At 65.6% G+C, this 25,025-nt stretch overlaps 5 protein-coding genes across 7 annotated transcripts; 2 read left to right on the top strand and 3 right to left on the bottom strand.

The window, feature by feature from the left end:
* Positions 1–222: 222 nt before the first annotated feature.
* On the bottom strand, positions 223–8,832 carry PTGES3 (prostaglandin E synthase 3). The gene is given in 9 exon segments (XM_068663358.1): positions 223–1,001; positions 1,536–1,560; positions 1,940–2,002; positions 2,704–2,793; positions 2,974–3,072; positions 3,438–3,507; positions 3,672–3,785; positions 8,430–8,635; positions 8,638–8,832. Coding segments are annotated over 9 exon segments (867 nt in total). The 5' UTR covers positions 8,818–8,832; the 3' UTR covers positions 223–981.
* Positions 8,833–9,368: 536 nt separating this feature from the next.
* On the bottom strand, positions 9,369–16,584 carry NACA (nascent polypeptide associated complex subunit alpha). 2 transcript variants are annotated; one of them, XM_068663340.1, is made up of 9 exons: positions 16,454–16,584; positions 16,021–16,092; positions 12,359–14,533; positions 11,189–11,274; positions 11,017–11,094; positions 10,398–10,544; positions 10,175–10,303; positions 9,704–9,826; positions 9,369–9,498 (listed from the first exon to the last, which is right to left on the bottom strand). In XM_068663340.1, the coding sequence occupies exons 2-9, from the start codon at positions 16,088–16,090 to the stop codon at positions 9,484–9,486; spliced, it is 2,823 nt and encodes a 940-aa protein (XP_068519441.1). In that variant the 5' UTR covers positions 16,091–16,092; positions 16,454–16,584; the 3' UTR covers positions 9,369–9,483. The 2 variants fall into 2 exon arrangements, with proteins under 2 accessions (XP_068519441.1, XP_068519443.1); XM_068663342.1 differs by lacking the exon at positions 12,359–14,533.
* Positions 16,585–16,712: 128 nt separating this feature from the next.
* PRIM1 (DNA primase subunit 1) lies at positions 16,713–19,654 on the bottom strand. 2 transcript variants are annotated; one of them, XM_068663348.1, is made up of 13 exons: positions 19,489–19,654; positions 19,176–19,333; positions 18,829–18,935; positions 18,645–18,718; positions 18,288–18,424; positions 18,163–18,221; positions 17,970–18,080; positions 17,786–17,876; positions 17,558–17,702; positions 17,417–17,486; positions 17,252–17,337; positions 17,065–17,163; positions 16,713–16,966 (listed from the first exon to the last, which is right to left on the bottom strand). In XM_068663348.1, the coding sequence occupies exons 1-13, from the start codon at positions 19,589–19,591 to the stop codon at positions 16,947–16,949; spliced, it is 1,260 nt and encodes a 419-aa protein (XP_068519449.1). In that variant the 5' UTR covers positions 19,592–19,654; the 3' UTR covers positions 16,713–16,946. The 2 variants fall into 2 exon arrangements, with proteins under 2 accessions (XP_068519449.1, XP_068519450.1); XM_068663349.1 differs by having other exon boundaries at positions 17,786–17,872; positions 17,966–18,080.
* Positions 19,655–19,769: 115 nt separating this feature from the next.
* Positions 19,770–21,581, top strand: LOC137845856 (retinol dehydrogenase 7-like). The gene is made up of 4 exons (XM_068663357.1): positions 19,770–20,516; positions 20,595–20,853; positions 20,929–21,092; positions 21,241–21,581. Exons 1-4 carry the CDS (start codon positions 20,195–20,197, stop codon positions 21,438–21,440), a joined length of 945 nt encoding a protein of 314 aa, XP_068519458.1. The 5' UTR covers positions 19,770–20,194; the 3' UTR covers positions 21,441–21,581.
* A 170-nt stretch (positions 21,582–21,751) lies between these two features.
* Positions 21,752–24,670, top strand: LOC137845855 (retinol dehydrogenase 16-like). The gene is made up of 4 exons (XM_068663356.1): positions 21,752–23,010; positions 23,090–23,348; positions 23,960–24,123; positions 24,285–24,670. Exons 1-4 carry the CDS (start codon positions 22,689–22,691, stop codon positions 24,500–24,502), a joined length of 963 nt encoding a protein of 320 aa, XP_068519457.1. The 5' UTR covers positions 21,752–22,688; the 3' UTR covers positions 24,503–24,670.
* Positions 24,671–25,025: the final 355 nt, after the last annotated feature.

Below are 25,025 nucleotides of genomic sequence, written 5' to 3' on the forward strand. Positions count from 1 at the left end.
CCGCTTCCTCGCCATTGGGCCGCGCGGCGATCGCTCTGCAGAGGCGCGGCGCTGATTGGGCGCTGCTAGAAGGGCGGAAGAGGCGGGCGCGGAGCGCACGTGCCCCGCCCGTGTCCTTGGGCGGGCGCGGTGACCGCGGCCTCGCGCCCCCAGCCCCCCCCCCCATTCCCCTCCCCGGCGCCATCTTGGAGCGCCCCGTGAGGCAGGAGGCCAGGCCAGGCGTGGAGTCTTCAACAGTTTATTAGAAAGAATGCAGACAATAAAAAAATCCCCGCTGCTCTGAACACAAACCGAGGTTGTTTTTGTCCCGTTCTGCCACGAGCCGCTCACACCAACCACCGGCGGCCGCCACCTTCCCCTCAGCGGGCGCCGCTTGGTCCCCACGCTCAGAGCAGGGGGCTGGGAACTGCCTCAGAACACGCAACTAGCGATTAAATACCCAACAAAGCCAATTTTGTTTCCTTTTTAATAAAAACATTAGTGGAACACACCTGAAGACACCACAGAGGTATTGCGCATCACCTGTTACATTTTGTGACCCAATTAGCTAACGGTGGGTTCAGCCAGTTTTTTGTTCCAGGTACAAGCTTAAATTTTGGATCTACCTGCAGGCCACAGAGGGGGGGAAAACGCCAATTTACCGCTCGACGTAAATTCAGGATTCTCCCGTTGGAATTACATCTGCTACGAGGCAAGGAGGCTCTGTAAACTTTATTGCAACTGCTCGGTATCGATTGCCTACACCTCAATTGGTTTTTGGAAGTCTGGAAAACGGTTCATGCATAACATTATTGCCTCTCGTGGCTTAAGACTGCCCCGCACAATGGTACACACCTACCATCAGTGAAGCCATTTAAAATGGACTGAAAATGGGTTAAAGGATGCAATATCTCCCTTTAGGGCTATCAACTCAGGAATTCTTATCTCAATTATGAAATGTGATGAAGTTCTTTCCCCAAACCCTGAAGACAACAGTTTTTCTTACTCCAGATCTGGCATTTCTAGAGGGGAAAAAAAAGTAAGAGATTAGTTTGTGTTTTTTCTTTTTTTTCCCTTTAAAAAAATAAGCTCCCAGGAGCCCTATTATAGCACACGGAACACAAAGAAGATACAGCCCTTGAACAAGACAGGCATCAGGCAGTTTAGGGTCTCCGACCTCCCCGCTGCTGGCACTCAGCGTGGAGCTGGTTCCTTGCACATCCCATCTCTGTACAGCCCCTGCTGTGGGAGTGCAGAACTCGCACAAACCAGGCCAGTGCTGTGAGCGCTGAAGCTCCGTGTTGGTGACAGCTGCTTTTACAGCCAAAGCCTCACCAGGACTGCAGCAGCCTGGGAAGGTCAAACTAATATTTCGTGCTGGAGCACTAAGGCTTTCACTAGATTATATCGTCTCATGCTGCTGGAGCAAGGCGCTGGCATTAGCTGGCAGCCTGGATTTAGCAAGACTGACAGGACAGCACATCTGCTGGCTCTGCACAGCTCCCTCAACCCCCAGACTGTTGCACAGGTGCAGAAAAACACAAACGCCAACTTACTTTCATCATCACTGTCTGGTGAGTCCTGGAAAGAAAAAACAACATTAACTGGAGCCGACTGAGCTCGGAGGCAGTTTCAAAGCTCGGTGTAGCAAGCACACTGTCAGTAAGCGTATTTCAAGGGACTACAGGACATGCTTTGGTTAAGCTTTTCCAGTAAAAAAACAGACTTGTAATAACCAATAATCTCTGCAGAAAAGTATGATGTCGAGCTGCCCAGGACACCGCAAGCCTCGATCCAGCTACTCGAGGGGATTTTGCCAGACTACGTCACTTATCCAAAGTTTGGCAGTCTGTGCTATTAACAGCGCTGAAGTGGGGAATGCAACTTCAACCTCAGCAAGTAGCAGGGAACGTGCAGTGCCCTTAGCCAGCCCTACACACGTTTACTGCAAAGCACTTACATCATCTGCCCCATCTACTTCTGGTAGGTCTACGTCGTCATCTCCACCCATGTTGTTCATCATCTGTTCAAGAAAGATAAATAATAGCCACGTTATACGGAGGGGAGCCAACTCCAATCATTAGGGGAACGCTAACAATCTATAAATAGCTTGAAATTGCTGTAAACAGCCACCTGCTGCTTTGACAAATCTTGCTGCACCTAAGCAAAAATTACCAGTGAAGAGGCAAAAAACTTTATACTGATTTAGTGCCGAGACGTGCAATGGGACCAGCATTTGTTTCATATTTGGTAACGAGCACACACCGACCATCTCAGTGCAGTGCCAACAGCTCACACAGCATGGGCTCAAGCAGCTGGAGTCTGCTCCAGAGCTGAGGTGTTTTTTCCTGTCCTGGGCTCTCATTTGCGAGCACTGCGCTCTCTACACCTGTACAGTCAGCTTTCACACTGCACTTATTAAAAAAATTGGAGCAAGCCAGTGCAGCACGGCTGCTACTCACACACAGCCAGCTATGTTCCATGACACCATCAATTATTTTTATAAATTAAGTTAATTTTGCTCCAAGCAACATCGTCCAGGTGGCACCAAGTGGGAAACCAAGAGCCCTGCCTCAGCTAACTGGCAGAGCTTGCCCTGAGAGCAACGGCCAAGAAAGCAGGAGGAAGAGCAGGCCAAGGAGCATGACTCCCTGTAGCTGACACCCTTTGCCCACATGCCACCCAAAAGGAAACCCAATCCTCCAGGTATTCATCTTCCTGTACCTCGGAAAAGCGATCAAAATTGGACATGTCTTCGTCTGAATCATCTTCCCAGTCTTTCCAGTTGTTGAAATCCACGCTGAGCCAGTTGAGCTGTACATCAACACAAGAAGTTATTGAAAGAGAAGCAAGAAATGAACTGTTCCTACTCAAAGTCACTTAGATCTGATCAGGAGCATGACAAGTGAGCCGTTAACTGCTACATAATTTAAACACAACCCAAAATAAAAATAAAACAGCCACTGCTCTGGCCATCAAAGAGCCCAAACCCACCTTCGCCCTCTCTTTCGTTAGCCTTGGCCATGCCTGACCAGATTCTCCTTTTCGTAAACAACACAAGATAGATCTGTCTGTTCTTTTATGCTTTGATTCCTGGAAGAAGAGAGGGGGAAAAAATGCAAGCATCTGTTAGTATTAACAATCACATTGCGGTGACACACTGTTATTAGATTCATTTCTTTTAAGCTATCATCTTATTCTTTGACTCAAAAATACTGCCTGCTCTTTAAGCTACGACCAGTACTGCAAACAAGTTGTTCATCAGTCTGTAAGGACATGCTTAAACTCAGATACACGGAAGCACCTTTGGATGGCTGTAAGGTGATGCAGTATTTGTCAGAGTAACTCCCGTTATGAACAGATCTATACAAATTCAAAACCCAACGGTATGCTTTTAGTCAGAACACCGCTGCACATCAAACCATCACAAAATGGAGCCAGGCGGAGAGGATACTCACATTTGGATCAATATTATTAAAAAGGTCGATTTCATTTAAATGTTTAAAGTTATCACTTCCTCCAAGACAACTGTTAAGAGAAAACAAACACATCTTTAGCAGGAAATGTCTTACAGCACAAATACACTTCAATAACAGAACCTGCTACTTTAAAAATAAAATCTAATCAGCATCAGCACAGCTTTTGGGCACCCTTGTGCCTTTCAGCTTTGTGGGGGCCCAAGTTACACTCACCTGAACGTAAGTTTGGATTTTTCAAAATTTACATTAACGTCTTTACTGTCTTCAACGCAAAATTCAATAAAGACGTAGTCCCTTCGGTCGTACCACTTCGCAGAAGCGGGCTGCCTGCAAACAGAGCAGTCAGAAGAAATTCAGATTAGGATTTGTATCTTTTCCCAGTATTTAAAAGATTAAAGCCTCAGCCTTCTGCCGCCAGGTAAGCTTCACTTTACCTTACGTTTCTCCTGATACACAGCTATGGAGCAGTTTGAGTTTTAGTGTGTGTAGAGAACGTTAACTAAAGGACTTCCACCTGTTCTCGGAAGTACCACAAGCTTACAATTAACGATCTTTTAAAATTTGTTTAAGGCACAAGGGCTGGAGAGGAGATGGAACATTCAGGAACTTCACCAAGAACAAAACCCAGCTGAGATCACCGCTGTGAAGCAGGAGGAATCGCTGCTCTGACCCTCGCTGATGCGTCCTACACAGACTCCAACGCTGAGCTGGCTGCCACCCGAGGCTCCCACTCCTGGCTTCCCCCAGGCATCAGAAGGAGCCGCAGCCCATCCACGGCACGAGAAAAGTCCCTGAGCAGCTGCATTCACCGTTCAGCAGCAACCACTCACCCGCCAGACAAACGGCGACCCTCGAGCGCGGCCATCCCGGCCCCAGCCGCAGGCTCCGGCCGCTTCCCCTCCTTCCCTGGCCGCTGGAGCCCAGCCCCGAGCTCAGCGTCCGCATTCCAGGGCCGAGCGAGCGGCGCCCAGCGGGAGCTGCTGTTGCTAAGCCACAGGGTGATCGCGGACGCTCTCGCTCCCCGGCCGCGTTCCAGCGCTGTGCGACCTGGGCTGGAATTTCACAGCCAAGGCGTTGCCAAGCCAGGACCGACTGCGCTCACCTGGGAGCTCAGCGCAGCCGCACGGAGCTGGAGGAGCCGAGCACCGGGACGCCAGGAGCGCTCCCGGCCCTGCTGCGGGGCGGTACAGCCCAAGAGCAGAATTACCTTTCCAGAACATTCCAGGTGACAGCGCTAAGCCTCCAGAACAGCTCTGCACGCACCTGCTGTCAGCAGATTCAGCCCTCAGATACGGGGCTCAGCCACGCTGGGACAGGGCGGGTTAAGCTCGCGCCTCCCCGGGGATGCCCGGGACCAGCGGCAGCTCCGCTGCTCGCAGCCCGCACGGACACCAGCTGAAAGCTGCAGCTTGTCCTCAGCAGGGCACAAAGATGACGGCGTCACAGCTGCTGTGGTTTAGCTGCAGAAGGAGCGCCAGGAGGAAGGGCTTTCAGAGAGAAAAGCAGACGCTGAAGTCCCCTCGGCCATCAAACGATGGCACCAGAGGAAACCCCCCCACCTGGCGGTCCTTGCACCACTTGTAAGACTCCGCTGGTTTCCTCCTCACGGGGAAATGCTCCTGCCTGCAGCTATGGGCGCCTGATCCCAGCCAGGAAGCCAGCCCTCAGAGCGGGCAGTTGAGCACAGTTGAGCCTCCCAGCAAGCCACTGCCCCTAGGGGCGAAATCCTCTCTCCCCTTTAGCAGCACTTTTAAGAAATACTGCGGGAGCCATCGGTTTATTCAGATAAAGGTCAACGGCAGCAGCAGTTTCCTCACTAGGGCATTGAGTCCTTACTGGAGACAAGTTTCCTCTTCTCCTGGGGAATGCAGGGCTCTTCGAGGAAGGGCAAGGCCATGTCCAACTTGCCCAGCCCCCCCCCGCTGCTCTGTGCCTCCTCATGGCCCCCAGACCCAAACTGCTGCGCCTGGGCACCAGCGGAGGATGAATCCTGCTGCTCACAACGTGGTACGTTGCTCAGACGCGCTGCTAGCAGAACAGAAATTGCAGTGTCCCTGCTAGCGATGGTGCCGGGGGCTTTTGTGCATGGCATCAACACTTGCCGAGTGTTTCCCAGCGTCAATGGAGACGTCCCCGGCCTTCCCGGGGGGAGCTGCAGGCATTCCTCAGCCGTGTTGCTCCGGTGTGGCCGTGACCTTGATTTCTTGCCAGGATCAGGCGTGCCGAGGCAGCACTCACACAACTTCCAAACCCTTTACGAGCTACCCTAGAGCTGAAGGAAGCTCGCGGGCATCGAAGCCACACAAAGAGGGATGAAACCAGAGATTTTAGCTGAACAGAAGCCGTGCTTCTAACAGCAAACTTTGGTTGCCTCCCAGGCACGCAGGGCCTCCCACCCTGCAGGCGGTGACTGCATCACGCACAGAACCAGTCAGCCCAGTCCTTCCATCCAGTTCTTCTCCCTTCCTGCAGTGGGTTTACTGGGAAGGTTTTGGTAGCAGGGGGGCCACAGGGGTGGATGGAGAAGGGCCACAGGATGGAGAAGGACCCTGCTGCTGGCCAGAGCCGAGCCAATAAGGGATGTTGTTTGTGCCTCTGTGAGAGCAGAGTGAAGAAAGGGAAAAAAAAAACTGCCGGGAGAGTGAAAGGAATGAGAAACAGCCTTGCAGGTGCCAAGGTCAGAGAAGAAGGAGGGGGAGAGGTGCCCCGCAGCCTGTGGTGAGGCCCCTGGTGCAGCAGGCTGTCCCCCTGCACCCACGGGTCCCGCATGGAGCAGATCTCCACGCTGCAGCCCGTGAAGGAGCCCACGCAGGACGAGGTGACCCGGCAGGAGCTGCCACCTGTGGGGGACCTGTGCTAGAGCTGAGAGCTCCTGAGGGATGGCCCCCGTGGTACAGAGCCAAACCTGGAGCAGTTCCTAGCTCCCTACTCCGAGTCTGTTTTGCCCGTCATGATAACTGTTGATGGATCTCCCCATCCTTACCTCAGCTCTCAAGCCCTTTGCATCGTATTTTCTCTCCCTTTCTCTTTGAGGAAGGGGAGTGAGAGAGCGACCGTGGTGGATTTCGGCTGCCCACCCCAGTAAAACCACCGCAGCTCCCATCCCCTCCCCCCAAACGGAGGACAGACGCTGCCTCCAGCCGCCTGACGAGGTGTTTTTAATTGCGACTTCGCATCCAGAGCGGCGCAGGCCACGTGAGAGCTGCCACCAGGAGGGGTGGACGGGACGAGTCTCACCCAGCTGATCACCTCGCTGCCCACACCGAGATTCCTGGGAGGCCACCGGCGAGGAGCACACGTGCTCAGCGCCCTTCGGAGAGGTGCTTCCCCCACGCCCACACAAAACCCCGCTCTGTTCTCTCACCGGCACGGAGAGCCGCCAGCCGGGCTTCCAGACAGAGCCGTTTGTTAGGCGGGGAGCCCCACACTTCCTCCTTCCCGCTCAGCTGCGCCGCTCGCATGGGACCGGAATAAATTAATTTCCCATTCCCTCCGCCCTGTGCCAGCAGCCTCAGCTCCAGCACGCAGCCCGACCGCGCGGCGCAGGGCCACAGAACGAGCCCCCGCGCCCCGTAAGGGCTTGTCCCGACTACTCCTGCTGCCACCCGCAGGTTTTGGGGCACTTCCTAAACAGCCGCAGCCACCGTTCGCCTGAATTTAACACCTCCAGCGGCTGGCACTTCCAGGGGACACCACGATGACACCACAGACCGGCGCTCTCTTCCCTGAGGCCGAGAAGCTCTGGACGCGCCGTCCCCAGCAGCAGAGGTCCTCACGTCCTGTACCCACGGGCTGACCCCCACGTCCTGCCGCTTGCTGCTCGAGGTCCTTCGAGAAGTTTCCAGACCTGCCCACGTGTTTTTCCTCGTCCGTTCTGCGGGCTGCGACCCGCCGGAGCTCAGCCTTCTATCCCAAAAAGCATCCGGACAGCTCCTACAGCACTCGGCTGCCCAACGAGATTTTCACCCTCAGACAGGATTAGGAGAAAAGCCATTTAGCTCTACAGGTGGCAGCAAGAATTTTGCTTTACATAACTAGTTTTGCTTTCGTTTTCGTACCCCAGCAAATGTGCTGCTTTTTTTTTTTTTCTCTTTTTTTTCTAAAAAAAGCAATGGTTTCAGGATGATGTATTCTGCAAACGCTACGCGAAGAGCTCCGGCTTCGTTACTTTCCTCTCGCTTTCAGTCACGTTAATGGGGAGCAGCCCCGGACTCGGAGTTTCGGAAGGGCTGCGGGGAGGTAAAAGCCTCCCCAGCGACAAGGCGGCAAAAAGCTCACGTGTGCTGCTCCCCGGGGCGGCAAACGCTTCCCTCGGTGCTTCGGGCAGAGCGAAACCAGCTCAGGAGCGCGCCGCCGTTCTCGTGGCTTAAATCACCGCGGAGTTCTCGGGAAATTCAGGCGGAGTTTTGGGGAAATTCAGCGGGGAAAGCTGCCGGGAGCCGGGCGGGCAGCGCGCCTCCTCCTCGCTGCTTTCGTTTCGCTCCGAGCCACGGCCACGCCGCTCCCCGGTGCTGCCCGGAGCCACCGGAGCGGCGGCTCCCGCCCGGGTCCGGTGCCCCGCTACCCCCGGGGGCCTCTCCCTCGGTGCCCGCTTTAACATCGGAACGGGGAAACCGCGCGGGCGGCTCCCCTCCGCCGCCCCCCTGCCGCTCACCGCGAGCCCCGCGCGTTCCCCCGGCCCCGCTCGGCCCCCCCGGTGCCGGCCCCGGCTCCACCCTGCCCCGCGGCCCCCCCCGGGCGGCTCCGCCCCGGCCCCATTCATTGCCCGCCGCCGGTGCCGGTGCCCCGAGGAGCGCTGCGGGCAGCTCCCGCCCGCCCCACGGCGCCTCCGGTGGGGCCCGGCCCGGGGCCACGCGGCGGGGCCCGGCCAAGGTCACTGCGCGGCGCCGCCCCCCCCCTTCCCCTCCCGTCCCCTCCCGCCACCACCGGCGAGGCCGCGGCCTCCTCCCGGCGCCCTCCCGCGGGCCTCACATGGCGAATGGCGGCGGCGGCGGCTGGCGCTCCTCGGAGGGACGGGGGGAGCCCGGCGGGCGGACGAGCGAGGCGGCTCCGGTGCTGACGGCGGCGGCGGAGGGGGGGCGGGGCCGGGGCCGGGGTCGGGCCGGGGCCGGTCGGGGCTCGGGGGCTCCGCTGCGGGTCGGGGCTCGGCGCGGCCTCGCTCCCACAATGCCCCGCGCGCTCCGGCGGCGGCGGCGCCCAGCGCTGGTGACGCAGCAAAAACCCCGCCGCGCCGCCTCCCGCCACTGCGCATGCGCGCGGCCCGCCCGCCGCCGGCCTCCCCCCGCGCCCCGCCCCTCGCCGCGCGCGCGGGCTCCCGCTCCCTCCTCCCTTCTAGCAGCTTCTCGGCGCGCATGCGCATTGCGCGCTGCACCCCGCAACGAGAGGGGGCGGGGCCGGCGGTTGCCAAGGCGACGGAGGGGGGCGGGGCCTGGTTGCCGTGGAGACGGGGAGGTCGGCGGTTGCCATGGCGACGGGGGCGGCCTGGGCCTAGGCTTTAGGCCTGCCTCTAGGCCCGGCGGGGCCCCGCTGCCTCCCCCCGGGGCCGGGCTCCCCCCGCAGCCGCCGGTTCTGCTCCCCCGCCCGGCCCCGTGCCTCCGGCTGAGGCCCAGGGGGCAGCGGGGCCGTGGGAGGCCCCCAGGCAGCGCCCTGCAGAGCCACGGCCCCGCAACTCCTGCCCCGCTCCCCTCACACGGTCCCCACCGAGAGGCCAAGACCGGACTCCCGGGGCCTCCCCCCAAAGCTCTGGACCAGGCGTGAGAAAGGAAACGGGGCGCGGGCAGGTGCTCTTCCGCCCCGGCAGGACACGCCGGGGGTATCAGGGCCGGGATCTCCCCGAGAGGAAGGCTCCACCCTGGGGCCTCGGCTAGCAGGGAAGGGCCGGCAGCAAGGCCAAAAGCGAGGGGGAAAGGGTTTCACCAACAATAAGCCACAACTTTTATTAATGGATAGAAATAGTACAAATTTTAAATTTAGTTGCATTTTACTTTTCTCTGAAACACCAAAAAAGGCTCCTCCCTGCTGATGGCTACATCGTCAACTCCTGCGGAGAGAAAGAGGGGTCAGGAGTCAGGTCCCAGCCCCCCCCACGCCCCCTGCCCTGCCCCACACAACCCCAACCTCTCGCTCTGCTCATCCCCACAGAACGCCGTGCCCTGGTGTCACACGCGCATCTCCCACCCAAGGAGTCCTGCTTCCAACCCCGCTCCCTCCCCAGCCCCCCAGATTTCCGGGCCGCCGACACTCACCATTATAGCATTTACAATATCGTTACTGTTGTTCTTCAGGGCACGGACTGCCTTCGCTCGGGACACGTTCGCCTGAGACATGACCAGCTCAATGTCTTTCACCTCGACACCGGTTTCGTCAACCTGAGGAGACAGAGCCCGGGGCTGACGGAGCTGAACGCAGTTTGCTCCGTGCTTGGCGGAGGAAAATGGGATCGCGTGGATCAGGGTCACTCCCGCTCAGGCCCAGGAAGCTTTTGGGCAGGCCCCAGCCCTGCAGACACTCCTCTGGCAGGGACTGGGACCAGACCCTCCGGGGTAAGCCCCCACACCTCCTTTTGCCCCCGAGGCAAGGGAAAGGAAAGAAAACCTCGTGTCTTAACAGCAGCAGGTAACGCCACGAGCCTGCAAATCCAGCCCCTGCCTCCGGAGCTCCCCGGGGCACCTCTGGACCTGTGCCTGGCCCCGTAGGGCTGCACGGGGAGGGCTCACCTCTTCTTCCTCGCTCTCCTCCTGCACAGTGGGGGTCTGTGTGTTCTCCTGGATGTTTGAGACAGCTTCTCCCTGCACTTTGAACTTCTCGGCGGCTGCCAGCTGGGCTTGCTGGGACAGGTCTTCGATCTGCAGGAGGGAAGGAGCGTGAGCGAGGCCAGCCCTGCGCGGCGGGGAGGAGCCAGCCCTCGCAGCTCAGCAGCCGGCCACGCGGCCAGCTCACCTTCGCTTCGCCGAAGACTATGTAGGTGTCTGAGGCCGGGCTCTTGTACACGTCTGGCTTTGTGATGACGAAGAGGATGTTCTTGGATTTCCGGATGGTGACCCTGGTGACTCCTGTGACCTGGCGAAGGCCCAGCTTCGACATTGCCTGGAAAACAAGCGAGGAAGGGAATGAGGCGAGGAGTTCCTGAGGCAGCTCAGCCCCGCTCATCTGCTGCCCAGGGGCCCTGTCCAGCAACCGCAGCTCTCAAGCACCAGGCAGTGTGCGTTTTGGAGCTGCCCACGGGCGTTATTTTCGACTGAAGCGGCACTGGGAGCCTGGGGGGGAGCACTCTCCCCCCAGGACCGGTGCAGGTCCACACCATGACCCGGAGCCACTCCAGCCGCAAGGACTGTGGCTGTGCCCAGGGGCATCCCCCAGCCTCGGGGCACAACGAGGTTGGATAAATCACGCAAACCTCTCCTGCTGTGGTGCCAGGGCAGGAGGAGAGGGGCTGCTGCCCCCAGCAGGTTCGTGAGGTGAGCACCCCAACACCCAGGGACCTGAGCCAAGCCTGCCCCCGAGCCGAGCCCGGGCTGTTTGCTGCAGACAGCTCTGGCCCGTCCGCCTCCCACCTCACCTTCCGTGCTTTCTTTTCACTCCGGCTCTGTTTTGCTTTGCTGACGGGTTCTTCATCTATTTCAGCCGCTGCTGCAAGCTGCGAGGAGAACAAACGAGAGAGAGCGGTGACAACCCCGCGGTGGTGCTGGGGGCTCTGCCCAGGCCGGGCACGTGTCCCTCCTCCTCCCTACCTGCGCCTGCTGTGTCGTGGCCTGTGTGGAGTCTTGCTCTTCGAGCTCTGGGACGGATTCATCGCTGTCAGACTCTGTTCCGGACCCTACCGAAAGAAATGTGTCAGCTTCCCTGCTCAGAACCCTGCATGGGGCAGCAGGAGGGCCTGAGGACACACGGAACCGCGCTGCCTCGGCGTGAGCTCCGTGGAGAGGTGCTGGCACAGCCACAAGTTCCACCCCAGCCGCGTTTCATCCAGCGGGGTTGAGCAAGACCTGGCGGGAGGCGTCCTCCCTGCAAACGCAGCAGGACAGCACCGGGCACGAGCTTCCTCCTCCCGGCACTCACTGCACGGAAACTCCCCGAGAGTGGCCAAAAAACCCGCACCAGGGCCGTGCCCCGGGGGGCTCCCAGGTGCCTGGGGGCTCACTGTGACACCGAGGCCCCGGGTTCGAGGATGAGCGCCCGGCAGCAGCACCCCTCGGGGCTCTGGGCACTGCAGGAGCTGACAACACGGCGAGCAAACGAGCCCCAGCTCCCCACGTGCTCGGGGCTGCTGCACCTTTGAGACCCTTCCTGATTTGGGGTGACCCCGGAGTTTCCCCACCACGAAAGCGTTTTGGGGTCTCCGCCCAGCCTGAAAGCTGCTGAGTGCCCGGGAAGCCCCGGGGGCCGTCAGCTCCCGCAGCGCGCGATCCCCTCACACACCACGGCGTGGATTTTTTTGGTCTGCAACGTGGCAGCGCCCAGAGCAGAACCGGGCACCTCCAGCCCGCGGGGCAGGCTGAGCACCACGCTCTCATGCAGCTGTTACCTGAATTCCGTCCCGTTTCCTTTTTGGGGAGGGGTCTCTGCATCCCGGGCTGCGCTGAGCCCGCAGCAAAGGCCTGTGCAGGCTGCGGGGGGGGGACACCAGCGGTCCGGGACCCCCCCCAGCACACAGCACACACAAGCACGCGGCTCCCCGCGGGGTTTGAGCGTGAAGCCAGCTCAGGCAGCAGCCGCCACGCCTGCACGCAGGCCACACCGTGCTCCGTGCCCCACAACACGCCGTTAGTGCCGCCGCACGGGGCTCAATCCTGCCTCCGCCGCGCCACGGGGGTCCCGTGGGGGGGGTAAGGGGGGGGGGGTTAGTATCTGGTGGGCAGCCAGTGACACTCCATGCACACACAACCGGGGCCGGCCGATACCCTTGTCGTTCCTCAGCACGGGCGGCTTGGCTGCGGGGGCCGGGGGGGCCGCAGCGGGGGCCGCGGGGGCTCGGGGGGAGAGGTCCACCAGGATGGGCTGCAGCGGCGGCTCGGCAGCGGGCGCCTCGGGGGGGAGCAGGGGGGGCAGGTCGTCGTCGTCGTCCTCCACGGTGGCTTTTGCGGGAGTTTTGGCCGGGGGGGGGCGCGGGGCCGGCTTGCTGGCCTTAGCCGGGGGGGGCTGCTTCTTGGTGGGGGCAGCAGTCGGCACAGCAGAGGCGGGGGGGGCCAGGTTGCCCCCCGGTGCGGCAGCGGGGCTGTTGGCTTCTGGTTTTGGGGGCACGGGGGCGGTGCGATCGGCCGGAGGCTTTGGGGGGGCACCAGAAGCAGGAGGCTGAGTGCCGGGAGCTGGGCTGGCAGGGGCTGCTTTGGCTGCCGGGGGGGCGGGGGGGGCCGTGGGGCTCTTGGGAGGCGCTTTGGCAGCAGGGGCAGAAGGAGCAGCGGGGGCAGCAGCCGGGCTCTTGGGGGGCTTCTTGCCCGCAGGGGGGGCGGCCGGAGCTGGGGCAGCTGCAGGAGCTGGGGCACTGGGGGCAGCTGGGGCAGCAGCCGGGCTCTTGGGGGGCTTTTTGGCTGCAGGGGGGGCAGCCGGAGCTGGGGCAGCAGGGGCAGGGGGGGCAGGAGCAGCGCTCTTGGGGGGAGTTTTGGCTGCCGGGGGGGCAGGGGCAGGGAGCGGGCTCTTGGGAGCTGCTTCGGCCGCAGGGGGGGCAGCCACAGCCGGGGGAGCTGCAGGAGCTGGGGCAGGGGGGGCGGCAGCGGGGCCCTTTGGGGGCTTTTTGGCTGCAGGGGGGGCGGCTGCAGCAGCCCCCGGTGGTGTGACAGGAGAGGGGGTGGCAGGGGGGGCATCGGCTGGGCCTTTGGGAGCTGCTTTGGCTGCAGGGGGGGCAGCTGGAGCTGGCGGGGCAGCAGGAGGTGGTGTGGCAGGAGGGGGGCTCGAGGGAGATTTGGGGGCAGCAGGGGCTGGGGGGGCAGGGAGTGGGCTCACAGGAGCCAGGGGGGCTGCAGGGGCTGGGGGGGCACTGATAGGGCTCAGAGGAGCAGGGGGGGGCACAGGAGACGGTGCAGCAGTAGGGGGGCTCGAGGGAGGAGGTTTGGGGGTGGCAGGGGCTGGGGGGGCTGCAGGGGCTGGGAGTGGGCTCGAAGGAGCTGGGGGGGCAGCAGGGGCCGGGGGGGCACCGAGAGGGCTGAGAGGAGCAGGGGGGGGCGCAGGAGGGGTGGCTGGAGCTGCTGACACGGGCATGGCCGGTGGGAAGCCGGCAGGAGCAGTGGGCGCAGCGACCCCCGGAGCTGCCGGCGGTGCTGGGGGGGGCACGGCAGCGGCTGGGGGGGTTTGGGGCTGGGCGGCGGCACCGGGGTCGGGGCTCCCGGGAGGTGCCGGGGCTGCGGGGGCTGCCAGGGCCGGGCCCCCAGGCTGGGTGCTGGCCCCCGGAGCTGCCGGGGGCAGCAGAGGGACGGGGGCAGCGGGCAGCGGGCCCTGGGGGGCCGCAGAGGGGCTCCCGGGGGCCCCCCCAGGTGGTAGCAGCGGGGCCAGTGCCATGGGGGCTGCCAGGAAGACGGGGGGGGACGGAGGGGTGGCCAGGGGGGGCTGGGGGGTGGCAGGAGGCAGCGGCACCGCTGGGGCCGGGAAGGGGCAGACGGGGGGAGCGCCCGGGCTCTGTGTACAGACTGGGGGGGCCCCCACGGGACAGGGGGGGGTGGGGGCAAGAGCAGCCGGGGCTGCCCCAGGGCTGAGGGGAGGGGCGGGGGCAAGAGAGGGGCGAGGGGCCGAGGCCATGGAGGCTCCTATGGGGCTAGGGGGGGCAGCAGGGGGGCTGAGAGCCGCTGGGGGACGGATGGGGCTCAGTGGGGATGGCCCCACAGCGGGGGGGGACACCGGGGGGGGGAGTCCCGGGGCCACGGGGCCGAGCGGGACAGCGGCGGCAGGGCCTGGGGAGCCTGGAGCCGGAGGGGGGGAATTAAGGGGAAGGGGCAAGGCTGGGGGGGGGAGCTGGGGGGGCACGGAGGAGACGGGAAACGCCGCGGCGGGGACCACGGGGGGGGACAGGGGGGGCGGGACCGGCTCCCCGGGGGCAGCCGGGGCAGCGGGGCCGGGGGCTGCGGGCAGAGGAGCGAGGAGAAGAGCTGAGGGAGAGAAACAGAGCGCAGCCGTCAGAGCGGGGAGGCCGCACGGGGCCGGGGGGGACCCCATGGGGCAGGGACGGGGACAGGGCCCCCCCGCCAGCCCCCCCGGCACCATCAGGGGGCTGCCAAAATCCAGCCCCGGCCCCCAGGGCCAGGGGCAGCCCGGGAACGTCCGAGGGCACGGGGCTCCTTGGGGGGGGGTTGGGGGACGCCCCGGCTCCGTGCGTGGCTCACACGGGGCGGCCTCGGGCACCGGGAGCTGAGTGGGGAGGACGGGGAATGGGGGCAGGGCCCCCCCCCAGCTCACAGACAGCCCCCACCCCGCACCCCGCAGGCAGGGCAGAGCCGGGCGGCGCTGGGCGGGCCCGGTGGGACCAGCAGCACCGGTCAGGGGAGCAGAACCAGCCCCGCGGGGGGGGCCGGGCCCCCACCAGGAGGAGGATTTGGCACTTGGTGTCCCAGCCCGGCTCACACAGCCCCAAATTTGCCCCCCCCCCCGCACCCTCCCAGGGGTGCCTCTCAGGAAGGAGCCGCGCTGGGGCTGTGCCAACGCTTCCCCAGATACCCCAGGGCCACTCGGGGGTCCCAATCCTCACCCCCCCGCTGCCCCCTCCCAGGGAAGGCTCCGGGGAGCCCCCTCCGTGCACGGGGACCCCCCCGTGCCCCAAAAACCATGGCCCAGACGCTTCTGCCCCCAGGCACGGGGCTGGGTGCTCCTACAGGGAGCAACGCGTTGGGAGGGGGGGGGACGAGCAAGGCAGTGCCACCCCCAGCTCCGCTCCTTCGCCGTCCCCCCCCGGGGGCACCACGCGTGGTCCCCCGGGGGTCTCCCGGTGGCCGCCAGCCCCCTGCTGCCCCTGTCCCGTGTCGCTGCCCGGGGCCGGGCCCCCGGTGACGGTGCCACCAGCTGAGCCGTGCTCGCGGCCACCTTCCCCCGGCCTCACCGAGCCCCCGGGGAGCTCGGTGCCCCCCCGTCACCGCTGCCACCCCCCAAGCCCGTTCGCGGTGGCAGGAGGCGGTGACGGGGGCTCCCCGCCCGCACCCCCGGGCCCCGCAGCTTCTCCCACAGCCCCCAGATCCCCCCCACCCGCGGCAGGGCCCCCTCTGCCCCTCGGTTACCGGGGCCGGGGCACGGTGTCACGCAGCACATCCCCGAGACGGCCCCGCGCCGTGCTGCCGGGACGGGCCCCGGTCACCGTCAGCAGCCCCGGTGCCTCGCAGCCCCCTCCCGTTTCCCACCTCGGCGGCGAGAGCCTCCCGTAGCCACGGCCGGGGACTCCCGGTGCTGTGGTGCTCACCGGGCTCCCGACCCCAAACCCCCCCCGAGAGGCCCCGGCTGGGTTCAGGCAGCGCCCGCAGCCACCGGCACGGCCCCGAGCACGGCCCCGCAGCGCTGCCGGACCCCCCCCCGTTCGTCCCGGTTCGGCCCCGGCCCCCCCCCGGTCCCCGGTCCCCGGTCCCGGCCCCGGCCCCCCCGCCGCGCTCACCTGTCTCAGCCTGCGGCTGCGGCAGCTCCTGCTCCGTGGCCGGGACGGTTTCTGTGGCTTCTCCAGGCATCGCTGCGCCCACCGGGGAAAGCAAAACGGCACCGGGCTCGCGGCGGCACCGGGACCTGCCCGGGGGGGGCCGCCGGGAGCTCCCCCTGCCCGCACCACCGGCGCTCAGCCCCCCCGGCAGCCCCCTGAGGCCTCCCGGTCCCGACGGCTCCGCTCCGCCGCCCCCCCCCAGGCCCCTCCCGGCCCCCTCCGGTCCCCCCCGGTTCCCCCCCGGTCGCCCCCCGGTCCCGTCGCCCCCCTCCCCACCGCCTCCCGGGTGCCCCCGACGGCCTCAGCCCCGCCGCCATCGCCCTCCCGCGCCCTCCCCCCGGCCCCCGGTGCCCCGCGGGGGCGGATGGCGGCGGATGGCGGCGGCGGCGCTCACCGTGCGGGGAGCGGGGCCCAAGATGGCGGCGGAAAGAGACCGAGCGGCTGGCGGCGCGACTTCCGGAAGGGCCGAGCGCTTCCGGGACGCGGGGCAGCGCCCCCACCCCCGCCCGGCCCCGAGGCCGCGCACAAAGGTTCCGGGGCACGGACGGTCCGGGGGGGGGAGCGGGAACAGGGCCCCGGGGGGGGTCCCGGAGGGTCCCGGGGGGGTCCCAGCCCCGCGGTGGGAGGGCGGCCCAGGGAGGCAGGCAGGCGGCTGACCAGAATTTTTTTAATGGAAACCAGGGTAGAAAAGGTTCAAAAAATACAAAAGGCAAAAACAGGGTAAAAAAAGGTACAAAAAATACAAAACGCACAAACAGCGGCGGTCGGAAGGGAGCCGGGGGGCGTCAGGGCCCTGCCCCACGGCACCGGGCCCCCGGGGGCGGCAGGCAGGTCCCTCGCTGGCCCCACGGCAAGGACGGGGGCTGCCACCGCGCTCCCCAGCAGCGTCAGAAATCGCCTTGCAGGTCTGCGAAGGGCAGAAACGAGGGAGTTTTACAGGAAAAGAGCAGAGCCGCGGGGCCCCTCCATGTCCCCAGGCTGGCTGCTTCTCCTCCCGGCGCTTACCGCTTCGCTGGAGCCGCTCCCCCCTCCGGGCTCGCTCCATCTCCTCCAGGAACTGCTCGAAGACCCTCACGTAGGGCGCCAGGCTCGTCCGCTTGTAGTCTGCAGGAGCAGAGGGGGCTGAGCAGGAGCAGGAGCCCCCCGCTGGGGTGGGGACCCCCCTTCACGTCCCGGCTGCGGCCCCCCTCACCCCGCACACGCCGCTTTGGCTCCGTCTCTCCGCCGTCCTCCTGCTCCCCATCATCGCCGGCCGCGTCCAGCTCACGGCACAGGGAGCTGCGGGTGATATTGGGACGTGGCAGGGGCTGCTGGCAGAGCCGGGACCCCCCTGGGGACCCCCCCTCTGCTGGCCCACCTGATGGTGGGGACGGCAAATGGGTCAAACTGGTCCAGCCTCTGCAGATCCAGCGGCACTGAGATGCGGCCTGCAAGAAAGGGGAGTCGCTGCCGGAGGTGGCCGGCCCCACGTCCCGGCCCTGCAGGTGGCCACACTGACCTGTTTTGGGGTGGACGCTGAAGGGGCTCTTCAGCAAGTGCCCGACGCCTTTGCTGACGTTGATATCGAGGCGTGGGAAGCAGTACTGCAGCATGATCTCCCAGTCTGCGTAGCACGCTGCGCCCTTCCCGGCGCTCGCTGCCCGCTGCGGGGACGGGGGGGTCAGGGGGCAGCCGCGGGGGCTGCAGCACCCACCCCTCACCCTATTACAGCCCCTTGGGAGCTCACCCGCGTCCGCTCCATCCTGCCCTTCAGCAGCTCCCAGCGCTGCACCGAGTCTCGCTTCTTGGGGAAGTCGCCCTGCAGCTGCTCGCGGTGCTGTGCCCGGCGGTTAAGGCTGATCACGGTCACCGCCAGCCCCCCTCCCCTGCGCGGACCCTCCCCTGGCCCCCGAGCCGCTGCGGGAAGGATATCCTCCGGGACGAGGGCCAGCACCTTGTCCCAGCGCTCCGGGCTGCCCAGGATGTCCTGGCCCACCAGCGCGTACTCCTCGAAGTATTTCTCCACCACGTTCACCGACCGCCTGCAGAGGAGGAGGAGCGGGGAGAGGCTCAGCGCCCCGTGGCCGGCGGCTGCGGGGGCCGTGCAGGCGCGTCCCCACCGACCTGATGAAGGGGTGGACGGGCTCCGAGAGGTTCACTTTCTTCACGGTCTCTGCTCCACCCTGGGGGGATGGCGGTGCTCAGCCCGGGTGGGTGCGGGCAGGACTGCCCGGTCCCCACGCACCCACCTTCACCAGCGTCAGGTACTCCACGGCGGCCGCGCGCAGCGCCGGGGACCATTTCCGCACCGCGTCGTCGCACACCCAGCAGTGGACGCCTCTCCGGCCCGAGTACACCCACAGGCGGTGCTTCATGCCCAGGTCCTCTGCGGGGGGGGAACAGCCGGGCTGCGGGAGAGTGCTGGCACGGGTGGCACTACGGACCCACTGGGAGAACCCCCTGGGTGTCAGCACGTCGCCTACTCCTGCTCCAGCCCCGCAGCAGCTCCCCCAGCCCCCTCCTCAGGGCATCGCCGCGAGGGGCAGCAGGGTCTGGATGCGTCCCCGATGCACGCCAAGGGCTGCGGGGTTCCCGGGATCCCTCACCCACGAGCGCGCGGTCAATGATGCGAACGGCGATGGTCATCAGGGTCCAGCACTTGGAGCAGATCTCGGCCGAGCTGGGGGCAGAGCGCAGCGGGGTCAGGCGGGCGCCGCGGCCGTGCCGTGCCCCTCCCCAACTATTCCACGTTATTGGGGCTGGGGCCACGCTGCCAGCGCCCCCGGTAACCTGCAGCACGTCCGGACGTCGTCGTAGTCCGTCATGTCGATGTCGAAGACCAGCTCCTTCTCCACGGGCTGGAAGGCCCCCAGGTGCACCGTGTTGTGCTGGCTGGGCTGCGGGGCACGAGCGGCTCAGCCCCGGTGGGGGGCACGGGGGGGTGCCCCCGGCCGGTCGGGGAGCCCGGTGGGAGCGGGGTTTGGGGTGCTGAAGGGGAGGTTGGACGTGGTGCTGGGGGACGTGGTTTAGCAGGTGGCGGTGGCGGCTGGGGACGGTCGGACCGGGTGATGCTGGGGGGGGGCTTCTCCCCCCCTAATGACCCTGTTTTGGGGGGGTTTTGGGGTTGTGCGACTCACCCGGTGCGAGTAGACGGCCCCGATGTCGATCTTGTAGGGGTTCATCTTCTGCAGCTCCCGCTCCAGCTCCTGGGGGCTGCCGAAGGACTGGAAGCGCACGTAGACATCGTCCCGCAGCGTGAAGGAGAACTCCCGCAGCTGGAAGTAATTCTTGGCCGCTGGAAGAGGATGGGGGGGGGGGGCACGGATGGGGTTGGCGGGGGGGGGGGGACCGGCACGGAGCGACCCCCGCCCCGTTCCCCCCGTTCCCCCCGGGCCCGGCCCAGCCCAGCCCCGCCGACCCCGTTCCCCCCGCGCCCCCCCCGCCGCTCACCGCCGCCGTAGCCGAGCCAGCGGCCGTAGGCGCCGTGCGGGAAGAGCCGCCGGTAAAACACCGGGAGCAGCTCGGGCAGCGCCGCCGATTCAAACCCCGCCATGGCTGCGGGCGGCGGGCGGGAAGCGGCGGCACCGCCTGGGCCCGGGGGCCGCCGGGAGCTGGGGGGCGGCACCGCCAGGGCGGGGGGGGGGCACGGAACGGGACGGGACGGAACGGGACGGAATGGGGCGGGGGGGCACGGAACGGCTCGGGGGGTCTCGGGGGGCTCGGGGGGGCTCGGGGGGGCAGGGCACCGGGCACAGACCGGGCACTGCCGCCGGGCACGGCTCGGTTCGGCTCGGCTCGGTTCGGGACCGGGCACTGCAGAGCCTGACATGGCCCAGAAGGGCACGGAACGGCACGGCCGGGCACTGCGAAGCCCACCCCAGTCCTGCACGGCCCGGCCCGGCTCGGCTCGGCACCTCCCAGACGGGCACGGGCAGGGCACGGGGCTGCAGCGAGCCCCGGCGGCCGGGGAGGGCCAAGGGGGGCTCAGGGCGCCCCGGGGAGCTCAGCCCCTGGCTCCGCCCGCGGTCATTGCCCGGTCCCGGGGGTCCAAGGTCGGTGTGGGCCTGACCCAGTGCTTGTGGCTGCAGCAGCGCCTTCCCCGCTCGCCCCCCGAGCGGCCCCACTGCGCTCGCTGGGCCCTGAAATCCTGCCCGGGATGTGGCCGTGGCTGTGGCTGGTGGTGGTGCTGGCGGGGCTGCTGTGGCTGCGGCGCTGGCACCGGGAGCGGCAGACGGTGCCCGGCCTCTCGGAGAAGTTCGTGCTGATCACGGGCTGCGACTCGGGCTTCGGCAGCCTGCTGGCACGGCAGCTGGACGCGCGGGGGCTGCGGGTGCTGGCGGGCTGCCTGACGGAGCCGGGGGCCGCCAGGCTGCGGGCGGCCACCTCGCAGCGCCTGCAGACCGTCCTCCTGGACGTCACCTCCAGCGCCAGCATCGCCGCCGCCACCGCCTGGGTGCGGGAGCGCGTGGGTGACCGAGGTAGGACGGGGGGACACGGCTGGGGCTGGGGGCACGGCAAGGGGGCAGAGAGCCTGTGTCACCCCATCCCCTCCCCAGGGCTCTGGGGGCTGGTGAACAACGCTGGGATCTTCCACCCGGTTGGCCCCAATGAGTGGCTGCGCAAGGACGACTTCGTCAAGGTGCTGGATGTCAACCTGGTCGGCCTCATCGAGGTGACGCTGAGCTTCCTGCCCCTGGTGCGCAGAGCCCGGGGCCGGGTGGTCAACGTGGCCAGCATGGTGGGGCGCATCGCCCTGGTGGGAGGGGGGTACTGCCCCTCCAAGTACGGCGTGGAGGCCTTCTCCGACAGCCTCAGGTACCCCCAGTCCCAGCCCCCTGTCCCTCTCCCAGCCCCAATCCCTGCTGCACTGTGCTCACTGCTGCCTTCCAGGCGCGAGCTCCTGGATTTCGGGGTGAAGGTGTCCATCATTGAGCCTGGCTGCTTCGGGACCAACATCCTGGACTCTGCCGAGGCGAAGCAGAGCATCGTGCGGGCGTGGGACCGCGCGCCCAGCGAGGTCAAGCAGGAGTACGGGCAGCAGTACTTCCAGGCCTGTGAGTGCGGGTGCCAGGGGTCCCAGGGGGCTGTGGCTGGGATCCTGCGGCAGGGGAAGGAAAACAAAACGTGCTGCCCTCCCTGGGTGAAATCTCAGCGTGGCACGGGGCACCCAGCCAGCTCCTGCTTCTCTCTTCCCCTCCGCAGACAACAGCAATTTTCAGCGTTTAATCACCACAGCCAACCCCAAGCTCTCCCTCGTCACCAACGCCATGGAGCACGCGCTGACGGCCAAGTACCCGCGCACTCGCTACGGGTGCGGGCTGGACGCCAGGCTCTTCTACATCCCCCTGTCCTACCTGCCCAGCGCCTGGGCTGACCGCCTGCTCGCCACCAGGAGCGCCTAGCAGTGCGCTAAGGGCACAGCCGGTGCCCGGCACGGTGCTGCTCGTGGCCCCCCCGGCATCAGGCGTGTGCCCCGGGCCCCGCTGGCTCCAGTCGGTTGTTGACGGTTGCACCCATTTCATAGAAAGCAACACTGCCCCGAGTGTCTTCGTGTGTTGCGTAGCCACTGTCGCTGCCTCGCCCCCGCCCACTGCTCTTTGCTCTCGGGGGTTTCACGCTGCACAAAGCAGAAAGGAACGGGGGCAGCCTGGTTCCCCAGGAGGGAAGGGGAGGACAGGGGCATCCCTGGGGATGGGGTGAGGCATCAAACACTGCTGGGCAGAGGAACGACCACAGGGACTGGGAGGGCTGGGAGGGACTGAAGCTCCTTCCTGGCCCCAGAAGACCCCAGTGCGGTGCTCGCGCCCCTCTTGGGACAACACAGCTCAGTTCACTGGCCCCAGGCTCCGCAGGGGCTGTCCCGCGCTCCCCTCCGATGCCCTCTGTGTGCAGGGGGAGCAGCCAGGGGGCTGCATCAGGCAGGGGGGAGGACAGGTCCGTGGGGTGCCCATGTGGGTGCAGACCCAGCCAAAACCCCAAGGACCAAAGACAAAAGCTGCGGCAGGACGTGCTGCAGCCCCGTGCCAACAACAGGCTGCCCCTGGGCTGGTTTGCAAGGGGGCAGGGGAGAGGCTCAGTGATGCCGCGGGGAGCGCAGGAATGATTTGTGGGCACTGTTTGTGCAGGCGTGTGCCTACAAGCTCAGCGCAGCTCCTTGCTGCTCTCCAGCTCTGGTTCCTCCCAGAGCCACCAGATGCCCGTGATAAAAGCAGAAGCGAGCAGCGTTTGGAAACGCAGCGCCTGCTCCTTCAGGCTCCTTCCGTAACGCTGCCGTAAGACGCAGCCCAGGGCAGTGCCTGCAGTGAGACGCCTCCAGCACGCCCCAGCTGCCGACAGAGCTGGAGACACGGGAACGGGGCAGGCAACCACCACACTCCTGCCCAGGACCCAGCCTGGAAAGGGACGCACCGTGGGGCTGAGTCCCCCGCCCGTGCCTCACCAGGCTTGGCTGCAGCCTCAGCCACTGGCACAGCGCCGTGAGCCCCAGATCCGGCCCCACCACCAGCACTGATTTACCGAGCCCTGCAGGGCTGGGCAGGTCCAAGGTCGGTGTGGGCCTGACCCAGTGCTTGCGGCTGCAGCAGTGCCTGCTCCCGCTCATCCCCCGAGCGTCTCCGCTGCGCTCGCTGAGCCCTGAACTCCTGCCCGGGATGGGGCTGTGGCTGTGGCTGGTGGCGGTGCTGGCGGGGCTGCTGTGGCTGCGGCGCTGGCACCGGGAGCGTCAGACGGTGCCCGGCCTCTCGGAGAAGTTCGTGCTGATCACGGGCTGCGACTCGGGCTTCGGCAGCCTGCTGGCACGGCAGCTGGACGCGCGGGGGCTGCGGGTGCTGGCGGGCTGCCTGACGGAGCCGGGGGCCGCCAGGCTGCGGGCGGCCACCTCGCAGCGCCTGCAGACCGTCCTCCTGGACGTCACCTCCAGCGCCAGCATCGCCGCCGCCACCGCCTGGGTGCGGGAGCGCGTGGGTGACCGAGGTAGGACGGGGGGGACACGGCTGGGGCTGGGGGCACGGCAAGGGGGCGGAGAGCCGGTGTCACCCCATCCCCTCCCCAGGGCTCTGGGGGCTGGTGAACAACGCCGGGATCGCTGTCCCCACTGCCCCCAACGAGTGGCTGCGCAAGGACGACTTCGTCAAGGTGCTGGATGTCAACCTGGTCGGCCTCATCGAGGTGACGCTGAGCTTCCTGCCCCTGGTGCGCAGAGCCCGGGGCCGGGTGGTCAACGTGGCGAGCGTGATGGGCCGGATCGCCTTCTTCGGCGGGGGGTACTGCCCCTCCAAGTACGGCGTGGAGGCCTTCTCCGACAGCCTCCGGTAAGTCCACGTGCAGAGCCCGCTGCTGGTTCTTCAGGCTGCTTCGCTTCTCTGGCAGAGCCTTCATCTGCTCAGTCCCTTTCCTCTGCCACCCCCAGCGAGCACACGTGGGCTTGTTGGAGCTGCTGCCACCAGATGCACGAGGAGGGCCTTTGGGGACGCAGCGCCCACCCACACGGTGCGCTGCCCACCGCTGGCAGCCTCCGCTCTGGCTTCAGCCCAGAACATGCGGAGGCAGCCCAAGGGAGGGGACGGTGAAGGATGTGGCAGGGCTTTGATTTCGGTCCCCCGCATGCTGGATCTGCTTGGCTGCAGGGGAGGCTGCTGGCGGCAGGCTGACACCACCTGCCTGGGCAGGGAACCTCCTGCTTGGACCTTGCCCCCGCTCCAGATCCCGGGGGAACGTCCCCGAGGTCTGTGCTGACCCCATCCCATCCAGGCTCTGCAAACATTTGCTCACGAACCGCCTCGGACGCGTGCTGGGGCTGGCACGGGGTGTGCTGGTGTGTTCAGGATCCCCCCACAGTCCCCTGTCACGAGGCTGCCGTGCATCCTGCGCGGCCCCGTGCTGGCTGCCGAAATCTGGTCCCACGGCGCTCGGACCCTTCCAGGCTTGAGATGCGCCACTTCGGGGTGAAGGTCAGCATCATCGAGCCAGGCTACTTCAAGACAGGAATCACCAGCGCCGAGAGCCTGGAGAAGTGTTTTCTTAGCACCTGGGAGAAGGTCTCGGATGAAACGAAAGCAGCCTACGGGGAGAATTACTTGAAGGGCTGTAAGTACACCACCTCCAAGCTAAAGCCACGGTCCTCCCTCCCCGAAGCCAAAGCCCACCCCGGGGCCGCAGGGTGTCCAGCCACCCTGAGAGCCAGTGGAGCCGTTCACTTGCCTTTGGCACGAGGCTCAGCACCCGCCTGGCCCCTTCTGCCTCCGCAGTTCTGGAAGGAGCCAAGAAGATGCACAAGAGGTGCAACTCCAACCTCTCGCTGGTCACGGACTGCATGGAGCACGCGCTGACCAGCCGCTACCCGCGCGCCCGCTACTCGGCCGGCTGGGACGCCAAGCTGCTCTACATCCCCCTCAGCTACCTGCCCTCCGCCATCGCCGACGTGATCCTGACCTGGTCCTACCCCAAACCTGACCAGAAAGCCTGAGGTCGCTGCAGGCAGCAGCAGCCAGGGGCTGAGATCTGGCATCGCCCCGCAGCTGAAGCCGTGCGGAGAAGTTCCTAAATTCCTAGCTCGGCGTACATCCTGCAACTCGCTGTCACCTGCTAGCAAACAGGTTTGCTGCTGAATAAAGACAATATTCTCTTCCCTTCACGGCAGGGCTTTTCTTTTTAGCTGTGCCCCCTCCCTCAGACAGCGCACCGAGGCCGTGCCCCTGCCTGCACCAGGAGAGACAGGACAGAGGTGTTGGCACGGCCGTGTGAGCCTCTCTGCCTGCACCAGCCCCTGCTCACTTCACTGTGCCCTGGTGCTGGGGACACCCAGGGGCCACGAGATGCAGCAGTCGGCTCCGTGCCCCACGGGCAGAGGGGCTGGGAAGGGGACTGAGCACTGCAGCAGGCGGCCAGGGGAGCCCCCAGCCCCGCTTTGCTGCTCTGAGCTCGCCCCAGCCCCTCCGTTGCCTGCCCCGGGTAAAGGGGACAAAGCAGCCGCCCCAGGGCTTCTGAGC

Source organism: Anas acuta, chromosome 29, assembly GCF_963932015.1.
Source record: "Anas acuta chromosome 29, bAnaAcu1.1, whole genome shotgun sequence".
NCBI classification, from domain to species: Eukaryota; Metazoa; Chordata; class Aves; order Anseriformes; family Anatidae; genus Anas; species Anas acuta.